The following is a 12,653-nucleotide window of genomic DNA, read 5'->3' as shown; positions in this document are numbered from 1 at the left end:
ACACTTGAGTGCTAAAGCAGATGGACCAGTGTATGACGTGGTAAATAGGCTATTGAACTGAGCGTTTCAATTGAGCGAACTCAATAATTTTCTGAGGAAAGAACCCCTTTCTCTCTCCATGGCTGGCCCTTTATGACCCTACAGGCCATGGCCAAAATGTAATGCTATCACCCAAATGTCAAGACTTTATTTTCCATATTGTACATTAAGTTTAGGCATTAAGTAATTAAATTGCCCAATGTGCATGTCACCAGACACTTGATGGTCGGCGCGTTTGGGCTACGTACCTGTCCAGGTGTTTTAAGTAGCCAAACTGTGATCTAGTATTTGGAACGGTCCATTTAAACGGGGGGAGACTCTCTCTCCGGCTATGCGGGTTTCCCACTTTCCCTCCATAACTGATTTAATGGTATCACCCTAGTTTAAACGCCTACAGACGTTCAAAACTGAGAAGCGCACACGGCAGTTTGTCATCTTTAGGCGAAATTGTCGAATAAAAACGTCATTTTATGTTCTTTTAGGATAAACAGCTTGACGTCAAAACGTACGTTTTTGACCAAATTTCTCCAGCAGGTAGAGAGTAACAAGCACAGGTTGGTGATGCCAATCCAACGTTGTGCGTGAGCCCCCAAGCCCCTCATAACCTATCTATATCTGGGGGCCGTGCAGGCTGACAGGACCACCAGAGAGGGCTGGAAACCCGGCTGACTGACTGCAGACCTGAACAAACACGACCAGCCACTTGCTCGTAAGGGATGAGCCCTGCATAATGTGCCAAGTAGGTTGTGGAAGTGCTAAAGCTAACATGCTCTCTACCAGGCCTGAGATGTGTGAAGTAGATGTGTTACAATGTTACGTCCAAGTGGCAGTCTGTTCCCCACAGCCCCGCTCACTTTCAAATGATGGGCGACGCAAGCGAAGCGTGTGCATAAAGCTCGTACCACTGTTGAACTACGGGAAGTGCTAAGAAGAGTGAAAACTCTTTTTAAGGCGATGGTTGCAGCTCAAGTCAAAGCAGAGAAACAGACTAGACATGGAGCATCTGTCATCCCAGCAACTCTCATCAAGAATTAACATGCCCAGCTTTCTCACTGACTTCCCCAACTGACAGCAGGTTAGGTGAACTTTGATTTTATTTTGTAGATCTTTAATTATTTTGTGTAGTTTTAATATTTATTTTTTGTCCATGCAGTGGTAATGGTCTACCTTCCTTAGTATTTGCTCTGAATGCAAAGATATATAGGCCAAGTGAAATATCTCATTTTGTGGCCATAATTACTTTGTGCACTTTTGATCATTTCATTCACGTTTGTCCATGCAATTGTCATGGTCCTCCTCAGTTTCTATTACTGTGGCCTGAATGCAGTGAAAATACCTTGTTTTGTTTTTTGGGTCTTTATTTTGCACAATTGGATATTTATTCACTTTTGTCCATGCTGTTGCATGGTCCTCCTCAGGTTCTTCTGAATATATATATTTCAGTTTCATTCCAGTTTCATTCATGTGCTCTGAAATGCACTTTGCTCAAAAAATGAGTATAATATGTTAAAGACTTGAGTTTTCAAATGCTTTTTTCAAATGCATTTGCTTGGTTTGAATTCTATAAAAATGGGTTTGCGACTTAATGACCATGGAAAAACGTGGTCCCCAGAGTGAGACCAGTTGAGAACCCCCGATTTAACAAAATGTAATTGCTTAGCTCTGAGTGTGAAGACCCAGGTTGTTCTGCAGGTTATATGGCTGACCACACCAATCTCCAGCAGCAGCTGGAGTAAACAGAAGAACTGAGGTAGATAGACGGGTTTCTTCTGGTGGCCTTCATCAGCCTCATCCAAAGTCTCCAACATCAAGGTGAGACTTACCGACTCAATCTTAAGTAGTGCATTGGAGATGAGATAATAGGCTAATAATAACAATGGGTTTAATTCATCAGCTGATTTATACTTTTAAAAATGTGCATTTTGCAACCATTTGCATTTTAAAACAACAAAGTTGCAGGCCTATGTTCGGCTCTCAGTTGTGATCAGAGATAGTACATTTTCTGTGTTACACTGACACCTAATGGTGTGTATATGATGATATATTACTGTATGTCATATCATGGCATCACCATCTCTACTGGAAACCACTGAGGGTGATAGCTTCAGCACAATCACTCTGAATAGCAAGAAGACAATGGATTATTATATGAAAAAGTTTTAGGGGGAATTATGTAATTGTGACCAAACTCCTTTCCCATTATATTAACCTGAAGCATTAAAGACACATCCTTTTGTCTTCACTTGAAAGCCACTTTCTAGACATAAAAATGGAAAAGAGTTCAGTCACAATTGATGTCCCTTAATACATTCACTACAGTTAGTGAATGTTTTTTTAATAATGTTTCACATTATCTCCTGACTTTTCAGAGTGATTGTGCTGAAACTGTCTAGAGAGTGACTAGAAGGATGTGGTTTTAAAGGCTGTGGTTGATGGTCTCACAGAGGTGTTAAAAAATGTTTTTTAAAAAATAGAAACTTCCGGCCAGGTTTCCATCATCGCGTCAGTCCTACATGTTTAAAAAGAGCTTGTGAAACTGCAGTAAGATAATATAGTCACTACAGTTTTCACACAAGCTTTGGTTCTTAGATCTGCCCGCTTCTAATTCTGTCAAGAATCTGTTTAGTTTCTCATATACAGTAAGGGTTAGTGTCATTATAAAATGTAACTAAGTGGTACATTTATTGTATTGATCATTAATATCAATACTATGAGTTAGGAAAAGAAAAATGTCTTTCAAACACTCTCAACACTCAACCTATATACAGAGTAAACAAATAACACAGTATTTATTTGATAAGCAACACAAGTTGACCTATCAAGTACACAATTAATATTAGAGCAAGTTGTTTCAATTCCTTAAAACGTCTTGTCACTTTTCAGCAGAAATCAGCACTTAAAATTCATTTTGAGAACAGTGTGGTTGAAACACATTTCCTGTTGCTTCAACAAAAAAAAAAGCAGATGTCATAGAGACAGGAAAGCTGCCGTTCTGAGGTGAGTGTATTTGCACGCCCATCTAGTCTGGGTTCTGTTTCCTTTGCTGAACTTCACTTCAAAGTAGATGCATGAATCGACTCAGCAACACACTATCTATATGTGCAGCTCAATGGAAAATGTGGCTTATCAAGGTCTTCTGTGTGATATGTAAGTTTTTATGCAAGTGCATTCATTTTTGTGATTTGTCAAAGTATCTGAAGAATATTTTCCTGTACATTCAAAAAATGATTTTCACTGAAAAATGATCATTGTCTGGTTTCACAGATTTCACTGCCATTTGTGCAGCCAATGAAGCAGCTGATGATGGTAAGAAACTCTTTGACACACTGACAAGAACTAAGGCCAGATCGGCACTTTTTAATCGCTGAAAACTTTGTATAGTGTCAGACTAAACATCTACCACTTCTGCATTAAGTAATCACATATTCTGTTTCCACATTCATTTATGTGAGTGTATAAACATACTAAACTGTATTTAAATATTACATGTTTTAACAGTCTGTACTACATGCGATACAGACCAAAATGATGATTAGGAAGTAAAGCATGGGTTATGTAAACATGAGGAACACAAAGTACTTCGTTGTCATGAGCCTGACAGTTCCTACAATTCAGTCTGCTGTTAGTGCAAGTTCATGTTTCATTGTTCAGTCATGTAAACGTGTTTTTGAGTAGTTGGTACTTTCAAAACTGTATTGTCCATGGAATGGCCCAGGATAAAATAACAACTGATGTTATATTGTAGCGTTCAATAATTGTTTTGGCTGATCGTTTTACCACTAAACTTTACTGATGTTGCTGGTTAAACCTCACTTGACATGACATGCTCATACCTGTTCTCTGCTTCCATACAGTCTGTTTACGGTGAGATTTAACCTCCGTCATTTACTGATCATTCATCTACAAGAATAAGAAGGATCATGCAGCTCCTTCTAATATTTTGAATTGAATTTAAAGCAGTACAGAAAGCCATAGGTGATATTTAGGTGTATACAGACAATGGATTATGTAAAGGCTTCCTGAAAAAAACATCACTCTAACTCAGACTGTAGCCTACATCATGGTATTCTGCTTCAGGATGAGAAATGAGAAATGGCACCAGTGATATCACCACGGGTGTTGTCAAAAGGTTTTATCAGTCATTTTACCTCTACCGTACTGATTTGTATCTACATAACGTCAGTGCAGTTTGACTCACTGCCCTTTACAAGAAACCTGCTTTGTATATCTGAATATCAAAATATTCATATCAATTAATCTAATCTAATGTGAAATTTTAATGTGACAAACTTTGTAAGAATATTATCTTTAAAAATTAAAATGTAATTATATTCAACTCAAGAGCCACATTTAATGTGGCTCTTTTAAATATAAAAAAAAATCAGGACAAATACACAAACAAAAAAACAACAACATTAAAAACACTGTAGCTCCTAATGCTGCTGGGGGCCTAAGTGTGCATGGTAATTTCAGCATAATGTTATTTTTTCTAATTATATGAATTGTATGAAACTTCCAGAGCTTCCAACACCATCTTTGCGGAACAACACAGCCTGGTTGGATGTGTTTCCCAATGAGAAAGTGGAATTCAGTTGTGTTATCAGTGGCAGCTCTGACTGGACCTTCACCTGGTACAGAGATGCAGTTGAACTAAAGGATGCAGACCAACATGTGTCTATCTCTGCTGGAGGATCAGGCCTTACAATCGCTGCAGCAACATCCACGGCAGGAAGTTATTCCTGTAAAGGTCTTCACAAAACAAGGGCCGTTGCCACTCCAAAGAGCAATGTACTTGCAGTCACAGTTTATGGTAGGTTTCTTTACCCATACTTATTTCCTGAATGTTTGTACAGAGTGACAAATAATAACTGAAATGTCACCATTTTGTGATCAGGAAACCCAAAGCTGACTCTGAAGCGAACACCAGACTTTGACCAGATGTTCCCTGGAGAGTCTGTCACCTTCACATGCAGCGTTGATGAGTCCTCTGGATGGGAATATTTGTGGTACCACAATAGAGATGAAATTCAAGCATCTAATACTGATTCCTACACAATAACGTCCATAGATCATTCCAAAAAGGGAGATTATCGCTGCAAAGCCAAGAGAGGCAAAGAGCCATTCTACACAGGGGAAAGTATTTCATCTCTGCAGGTCTCTGGTAAGCAGACCTTTGTCCCGGCCGTGTCACCTGTAGGTCGAACCTCACAACAGCCATAATAACCACAGTCCACTCACCTGCATGAGCCTCTTTTGTGAAGTTGGCAATTTGAATAGCTAAATGATGCACTTGACATTTATGTTTTCATATCTCACATAGAATTTGTGACTATATATTTGTGTTGCTTATTTCCAGATCCCCCTACACTTACTGCGAGGCTGCAGTCTTCCTGGTTGGATGTGTTCAATGATGAGATAGTGACATTAAGGTGTGCGGGTGGTGACTCTAAGTGGATGTACGCCTGGGAGAAAGATGGAGAGAAGATAATCAGACCAGATGATGAGGAATCATGGATTTACAATATCACCTCCGCCACTCAAACTGATCAAGGAGCGTATACCTGCCAAGCTCATCTTGGACCCAGAAGTGTCAGCTCTCAATTAAGTAACACAATTAATGTGAAAGTTTATGGTAAGATTTCATGCCTCTGTACAGCACTAATCTGTTAACCACATTAACTTAACTTTAGTATTAGAATATTCTCTACATTTCTATGTCTTGATCATGATGGTTATTAATTAATGAAATTAAATGTCAAAGAAGAGTGTCAAAGGAGGAATAAACCTATAGAGAATCACTGACAATTGTTGCTCCTCTTGGCCTCACAGAAATTTTATAGATAGTCACAGTTCAGTGTAGCTGTTTTCATTTACCATTCTGGTTAACTCTCAGTGCTCTCAGTGCATTGTTCTCAGTCTCTTAATAGCCACTCACTAGCGGCTCTGTATCAAAGGACAGACTGACAAATTAGGTCACCTAGAAACAAGCTGGTGTGAATATATTAGGGTACTTTTCAGCTGAACAAATGTTTCCCCTCAAGATTTGTTATAGAGACTAAAAACAGAACTACGAGAGGGTGAACACTGGACTTACATTTGCCCAGTGACCAGAGACTGATCCAAACCGATTATAATGTTGTTCTGTAGCAGTTACATGTGTTGGCTGATTGTTAACAAGCTCACCACATCAGCTTAAAAGGTGATGATATGTCAGTTTTGGTTTTACACCATGCTTAAACGCCTATAGCCTTGGGTGAACGCCCAGTGTGGCTCTGCCTCAGAGGTTACAAATTCATACTGAAACCTGACTAACAAACACATTGGATCATGTTTGTTTGTCTAATTTACACAGCCTGAGCCAGACTAGTTGTGTCTTTGTTTTTTCAGTTTTGTGCTAAGCTAAGCTAACTATTGGCTGCTTGTTAAGGGATATGAATATCAGGAATCAGTCTCCTCAGCTCTCACCAAGAGTGGTGCGAGATTTAATTTTAAGTGCTCATATGGGTATACACTCGCCCTTTATGAGGTACACGTGCACAGTCTATTACAGTAGAACAGCTCTGTCATGAATTCTACTTTTATGAAATTTATAACGTTTTGGAGTTTTAGTTGCTATTTACAGAAATGTGTACCTTTAAACACAAACCTAAAGGTCTTGTTGAACTAGACTATAATATAAAGAGGTCTTTCTATTTTTTGTTGAAAAAGTTGTGTCAGAATCTTTGTAAAGTGGCTACTGTGTGTATAAGACTGCAACACAGGGTTTGGGGTACAGTGTGGCAGTAATATTGCATTCTGTTTCAGAAAATACACCAACAACAACTTTGAGCCAAAGCCCTCAACACAGCCTGATGTATGTTGGAGAAACCGTGACCTTCACTTGCACGGTTAGCGTGTCCTCTGGCTGGAGCTATCAATGGTACAAAGATGAGACTGAACTATCTTCCCCCACTAACACCATCAGCATCCCTCTTGGTGTCTCTGATGGGGGGCAATACTCCTGCAAGGTCACTAGGAGTGTAACAACATCAACAAGCACCAAAATTCCCCTGGACGTTCGTGGTGAGTAAAAAACAGCAAAAATAGTATTATTTCAAACACTGTGCACAAGAAAAGCCTGAATTCTTTGTGGTAAATGCACAGTCTGCTAATCATTCATGTAATTCAAGTCATTGTTTGGCTTCAGTAAAACAGCATTTCAAGAGCATCTAGCTTCCGTCATTTTGTGCTCTCTCTCTCTCTGTTGAAACAGGATGTTGTGGTGTGCTATAATGAAGGGAGGGATAGCTCAGAATGGTGCTGTACTTCTACCATGCCTGTGTAGCACATGAATAGGATGTTTTGTGCAATCTTTGATATCAGTTCTTCTTCTTTTTTTTAACCTTTTCATGTTTATTTTCCTTATCTGGTTGATTAGTTGATAAAGTTAGTTGATAAAGAGAAATAGTCACTAATTATTTTTAAAATTGGTCAAAATTATTTGTCCATTTGGTGTATCTCAGTAAATTAGCTGCTTGTCTTTGTCTTATTGAAAGTAAACTTTTGAAGAACAAAACTGTCTGTCTGACAAAAAAACATTTGAAGACATGCTGTACTAGGAAATTGCAGACCACGTGATTACTCAATTCCTCAAGAAAATACCCTGAAGATAACTTGATGAATAGCTGGTTTCAGTCCTACAAAATGATATCTTACTGTAAAGGATATGTGCAGTGGCTAATGTGTCTTGTGTGGTTTTAGAAATTCCCGTTCCATCTTTGACGAACCTGACCCAGTGGTTGGATGTGTTCCCCACCGAGAGTGTGAGGTTGAGCTGTGGCATGAGTGAAGGCTCTGGCTGGAAATACACATGGGAACTAAATGGAGGGAAGGTCCAGAATGATAATGATGTGTCTCTTGACCCCAGTGCAACAACTCTTCACATCAGTTCTGCTTCAGCTAAACATGTAGGACAATATCTGTGTAAGGGACACCTCGAGGGCAGATCAGTCCAAAGCAGCTCCAGCGATCCACTCACTCTCACAGTGTATGGTGAGTTTTCTTTATTTCATTGACATACTTACTTTATATACTGTATATTATTTTAGGGAATGTTTTGTGTGTGATTACCGGTAAGTATTTTTGGCGATTAGGCTAAGTTGCTGGAGTGGAACAAATATGTGCTAAAGCTAACTTTCGTCATTTTACGCACCGATGGTAACAGCATGTTTATTTACCCTCAGGTGAGAAACCCAGGCTCATACTGACACAGGATCCAGAGTACAGTGTGATGTACCCTGGGGAATCTGTCTCCTTCAGTTGTCACATAAATGTCTCCTCTGGCTGGGAATATCTGTGGTACAAAGATAGTAATGGACTTGGTGCATCCGATAGAATGTATTCAGTCAACTCTGTTGTGACAGCTCATAGTGGATTATATACATGCCAAGCAAAAAGAGGCAGGAATCAGTTCTTTCACACTGATTCTAGTCAGGCTATACAACTTCAAGTTCAAGGTAAGTTTTTGTTGACTTCCCCAAAAATATTTTATTTTCTGTAGCTGACTAGTCAGATATGTTTTCAACAGTTAACAGCTGCTGTTATGACAGAATATTATATAAATATACATACCGGTAATTCTTCTGCTTTGTGTCTTTAGGGGAAAAGCCGAAGGCTTTGATCACTCAAAACCCAGGCGTTAACCCAATGTATGAGGGAGAGACGGTGGTCTTCAAATGTTCAGTTGGAGTTTCGTCAGGTTGGAAGTATCAGTGGTACAAAGATGAAGTGTCACTGTCTAACAACCATGAGTTTCCAATCCATAATGCCAGTTCATCAGATAGTGGGACTTATAAATGTGTTGCCAAAAGAGACAAATCAGAGTACAGTGCAGACCCCAGCGGACGGGACTTACGTATACTGGGTGAGAATAATACTTTCTATTGATGTGTGTGTGCTCTATATTTAAATGAACCATGTCTACAACTGTGTATGGATTTCATGCTATGGTCAACATCTTCCAGAATAAAGATACATCTAAAGTTTTTCACGTGATTTAAAAGTGATCGAAATGTGTTTTCAGAAATTCCTGTTCCATCTTTGAAGAAGGTGACCCAGTGGTTAGATGTGTTCCCCTCTGAGAGTATGCAGATGGAGTGTTGGAACGATGGCAGCACCAACTGGAAATATACATGGTACAAAGATGGACAGAAGGTCCAACCTGGTAATGTGGTGTCTTTTGACTCGGATCAAAAATTTCTCTCCATCAGTTCTGCTTCAGCCTCACATCGTGGACAGTACAGCTGTTCAGCAAAGCTTAAAACAAGGCAGGTCAACAGCATCATCAGTTCTGAACTAACACTCAGTGTTTATGGTGAGATTTTTTTATTTTCTTCCTTTTTTGTTCTTGCCACAGTTCTAACATTTTTAAATTCAATGTTTTAAAGTGACTATAAAATAGTCTTTTTAAAGCAGCAATGTGAATTTTCTTTGCAAATACGCATATTTACTTTCTTGCCAACTGTCAGACTACAAAAGCAATACCACTTCTACGTATATCTGTCATGTTCAATGCAAAGCTGCAGCCAGTCAATGGTTGGCTCCATGAGGGAAGCAGCTAGTCTGGCTCTATACAGTACATAGGTTAAAAAATCCACCTATCTCCTTGTGGCCAATGCTCCCAGCAATATTAATCATGTGACCATTCTTAAAACCTAACCCTAACCCTGCAAGATTATTTATTATTAATGAGCATGATAGGAGCTGGTTGTCAGCTGATTCCCCTGCCTTAAGTCTTTATGCCACGCTAAGGCAAGAGGGTGGCATCGATCATCTCATCCACCTCTTGCAAGAAAGCGCAAACATGTATTTTCAAAAATGACTATTTCTGTAAAAGTGGACTGAGGAAAACAGTTGAGGGGAGAAGTTAATCATATTGGTAAGGAAGTGCAGTTTCAGTAAATCAAAGTTGCCATTTAAAGCATCTAGTTAAAGGTCAGCTTTTGCTTAATATGCAATGCAATTTACATTTAAATGCTGTTTTACCTTTAGACATATCATTTTTTATCACCCCTCAGATGATAAACCCAATGTCACACTGGTGCAGAATCCCGAGCATGAAGACATGCACACCGGAGATTCAGTCTCCTTTACCTGTCACTTTAATATCTCCTCTGGGTGGGAGTACATGTGGTACAAAGACAATACTCAACTTACAGAATCTGGAAACAATCATACCATCAGTTCTGTTGTGACGGAAAACACTGGGTTATATTCTTGCAAAGTGAAAAGAGGAACAAAAGAAGTCTTCCACTCAGACCAGAGTAAGGTTCGCCAGCTCAATGTCGAAGGTATGTTTTGTATTCTTCCTCTTTCATTGTTTTTGTTTGCACACAAGTGTTGAGTGTGTTTATTACAGCTGTTACTGTGTTTCTTCAGAACGCCCACAGGCTAAGATAGTCCTGCTAACTGGCTGGTCAGAAGTCTTTTCCACTGACAGCTTGGTGCTCAGATGTGAGGTGATGAAGGTGGAGGGCAAGAATATGACTTGGAACTACACATGGTAATGCCCCTCAAAAAGGTCCTTTACATACTGTAGGATCATTTTCAAAAATGCATTACTATGTGTCATGTGGATTTTCACCTTGCTAAAAATTCAACAATGCAGAAAACTCAACTTCAACAAAATTGTGAACAGGTTCATGGAGGACCAACAAATTGATGGGTTGTCTAAGAAACATTTCGTCACACCCCAGAATGACCCAAAACAGAGCTCTTACACTTGTTGTGGCGTTCGTGACGAGAGACCATTGTACTCAAAAAACAGTGATCCTTTCAAGACCAAGAACCTTCGTGAGTACAAATGAAGCCTGGAAGGTGTGGGTTTTAATTCTGCCAATTTCTCCCTCTCTCACTGATTTTTATTTTTAATCTGCAGTTTTGAAGAGGAGGGTGCTTCTGTCCATCTCTGGCTGTATCTTCTTTGGCCTCATCGCCGTCTTCCTCGGTTGCATTGCCCTCAGAGTCTTCCGCAAACCAGGTGTTAATTAAATTTGGGACATTTTGAATGCATGCATGGATTGAATGCAGTATTATAAATATCAGCTTCATTAAAGTAGTTATAATCAATAATGCTTTAATAACAATGTATCAAGTGATACAATGTGACAGCATAGTTGCTTGTAGAGATACATCTATATTATTTCCTTTGAAGGTTTGTGGTTTCAGCTCATACTGACGTCTTCACAATATCAGAAAATAACAAACAAAAGCCACTCTGAGGTCACTGTTTTTTTTCTAATCACATAGATCGTGATGAAGACAAACCAGAAGAGGAAAACCTGTTTCTCACGATGGCTCAGATGAAGGACCGTACTGGTATGCTGACACCACCCCTCTGTGGTTTTTGGTTGCTTTTTCCATTTATACTAAAGACACTGCTCTGAATTTACTGTTTGAGAAACTCCCTATGTTTTCATGGTGACCTTAAGCTGTGGTGTTCGTTTGTGCTGAAAGTTCATTCTTCCCTCCTGCAGATGCACCCTGTCCGTTGGTTGAGTACATCACAGATGCAGCGCTGAATTCACCACCTAAAGGTTAATGACCCACACATGCATAATGCGCATAATTAAAGAAAAACAAAAAAGTTATCTCTAATATGTCTCCAACTAATGTTTATTTTCATTCTTGATTAATCTGCTGTTTTGTAGGGTTTATAAAATGACAAATAACAACTATTGGATAAACTATCATTATCGTTTTCTGTCCACAGCTGGTTGATAGCATATCGATTCATAGCATCATATCATTCGCTGACAGTTTCTGCTCTTCTTGGTTGTATTATTAAAAAACTGATCTGATTTGCAGAGGGTGATGAGAATGGCACGATTAGCAGTGAGACAACACCCCTACCCATAACCACACCAGAGGAACAAGGTGACATTGCATGTCCACTTTTCGAATGAAACATTTCCTCTGTTGGGCCAGTTTCTCTGTAGCTGACATATAATACTGTATATTACTGATCGCTCTTTCCACACCTCACTCTTATTCTTGTTTCACTAGCTGTGACGACTGAGAGCCACGACAAGGAAGAAAACGGTGTCCTGGCTTCCTTCAAGCAATGAGTCACTGAGGATGTATTCATGTCAGCATAATAGGTAATTCTTTGCAGGCTGAAATCTATAGATTATAGTCTATAAACTTCCAACAGCCCTGTGTTGCTGATTATATACCAGAGTGTATTAAACCTGGAGAGAAAAGGTAGCTATTGCATGATGCTTATTGCTAGCAGGGCAGAAAAAGTAAAGTAGTGCCAAGTTGAGGCCTCTGTATGTTGGGTATCATTGGATATCTAAAGAATCAGCTTGACATTGTCACTATGTTAATATTTATAGATCACTGTGTTAGTATTAGTCTTGAATTACACCTGAGTCTCATCATTATTGTTTAAATTATGAGGTTTGTTCGTGTAGAAACAATCTTACTTGTGTAAAGTGGTAGATTAAAGTTGACTAAAGTCATTAGGATCCTTTTTCTGTGGACAATGTTGGCACAAAATTCCAAAGGAAATAATCTAATACTGTAGTTGACAAGATGGACAGACCACCATTGTATTGTAACTGCATATATTATTC

At 39.1% G+C, this 12,653-nt stretch overlaps 1 protein-coding gene across 1 annotated transcript; it reads left to right on the top strand.

The window, feature by feature from the left end:
- Nucleotides 1-3,112: 3,112 nt before the first annotated feature.
- LOC310989159 (hemicentin-1) lies at nt 3,113-12,587 on the top strand. The gene is made up of 18 exons (XM_083976101.1): nt 3,113-3,186; nt 3,304-3,345; nt 4,559-4,849; nt 4,934-5,200; nt 5,396-5,671; nt 6,844-7,101; nt 7,780-8,070; nt 8,262-8,534; nt 8,678-8,941; nt 9,101-9,391; nt 10,095-10,367; nt 10,456-10,579; nt 10,715-10,869; nt 10,955-11,056; nt 11,326-11,394; nt 11,553-11,612; nt 11,884-11,952; nt 12,082-12,587. The coding sequence occupies exons 1-18, from the start codon at nt 3,156-3,158 to the stop codon at nt 12,141-12,143; spliced, it is 3,198 nt and encodes a 1,065-aa protein (XP_083832227.1). The 5' UTR covers nt 3,113-3,155; the 3' UTR covers nt 12,144-12,587.
- The last annotated feature ends 66 nt before the right edge of the window (nt 12,588-12,653 follow it).

Source organism: Trachurus trachurus, assembly GCF_905171665.1.
Source record: "Trachurus trachurus genome assembly, chromosome: 7".
In the NCBI taxonomy this organism is placed as follows: domain Eukaryota; kingdom Metazoa; phylum Chordata; class Actinopteri; order Carangiformes; family Carangidae; genus Trachurus; species Trachurus trachurus.
The sequence above is the reverse complement of the archived record's forward strand: the minus strand, read 5'-3'. Positions and strand labels throughout refer to the sequence as shown.

Coding starts and splice junctions, on each gene's coding strand:
- LOC310989159 (XM_083976101.1), top strand. CDS start 3,156: ATGTGGCTTATCAAGGTCTTCTGTGTGATAT. Junction 4,850..4,933: donor ACTTGCAGTCACAGTTTATG/GTAGGTTTCTTT, acceptor TTTTGTGATCAG/GAAACCCAAAGCTGACTCTG. Junction 11,613..11,883: donor GCTGAATTCACCACCTAAAG/GTTAATGACCCA, acceptor TCTGATTTGCAG/AGGGTGATGAGAATGGCACG.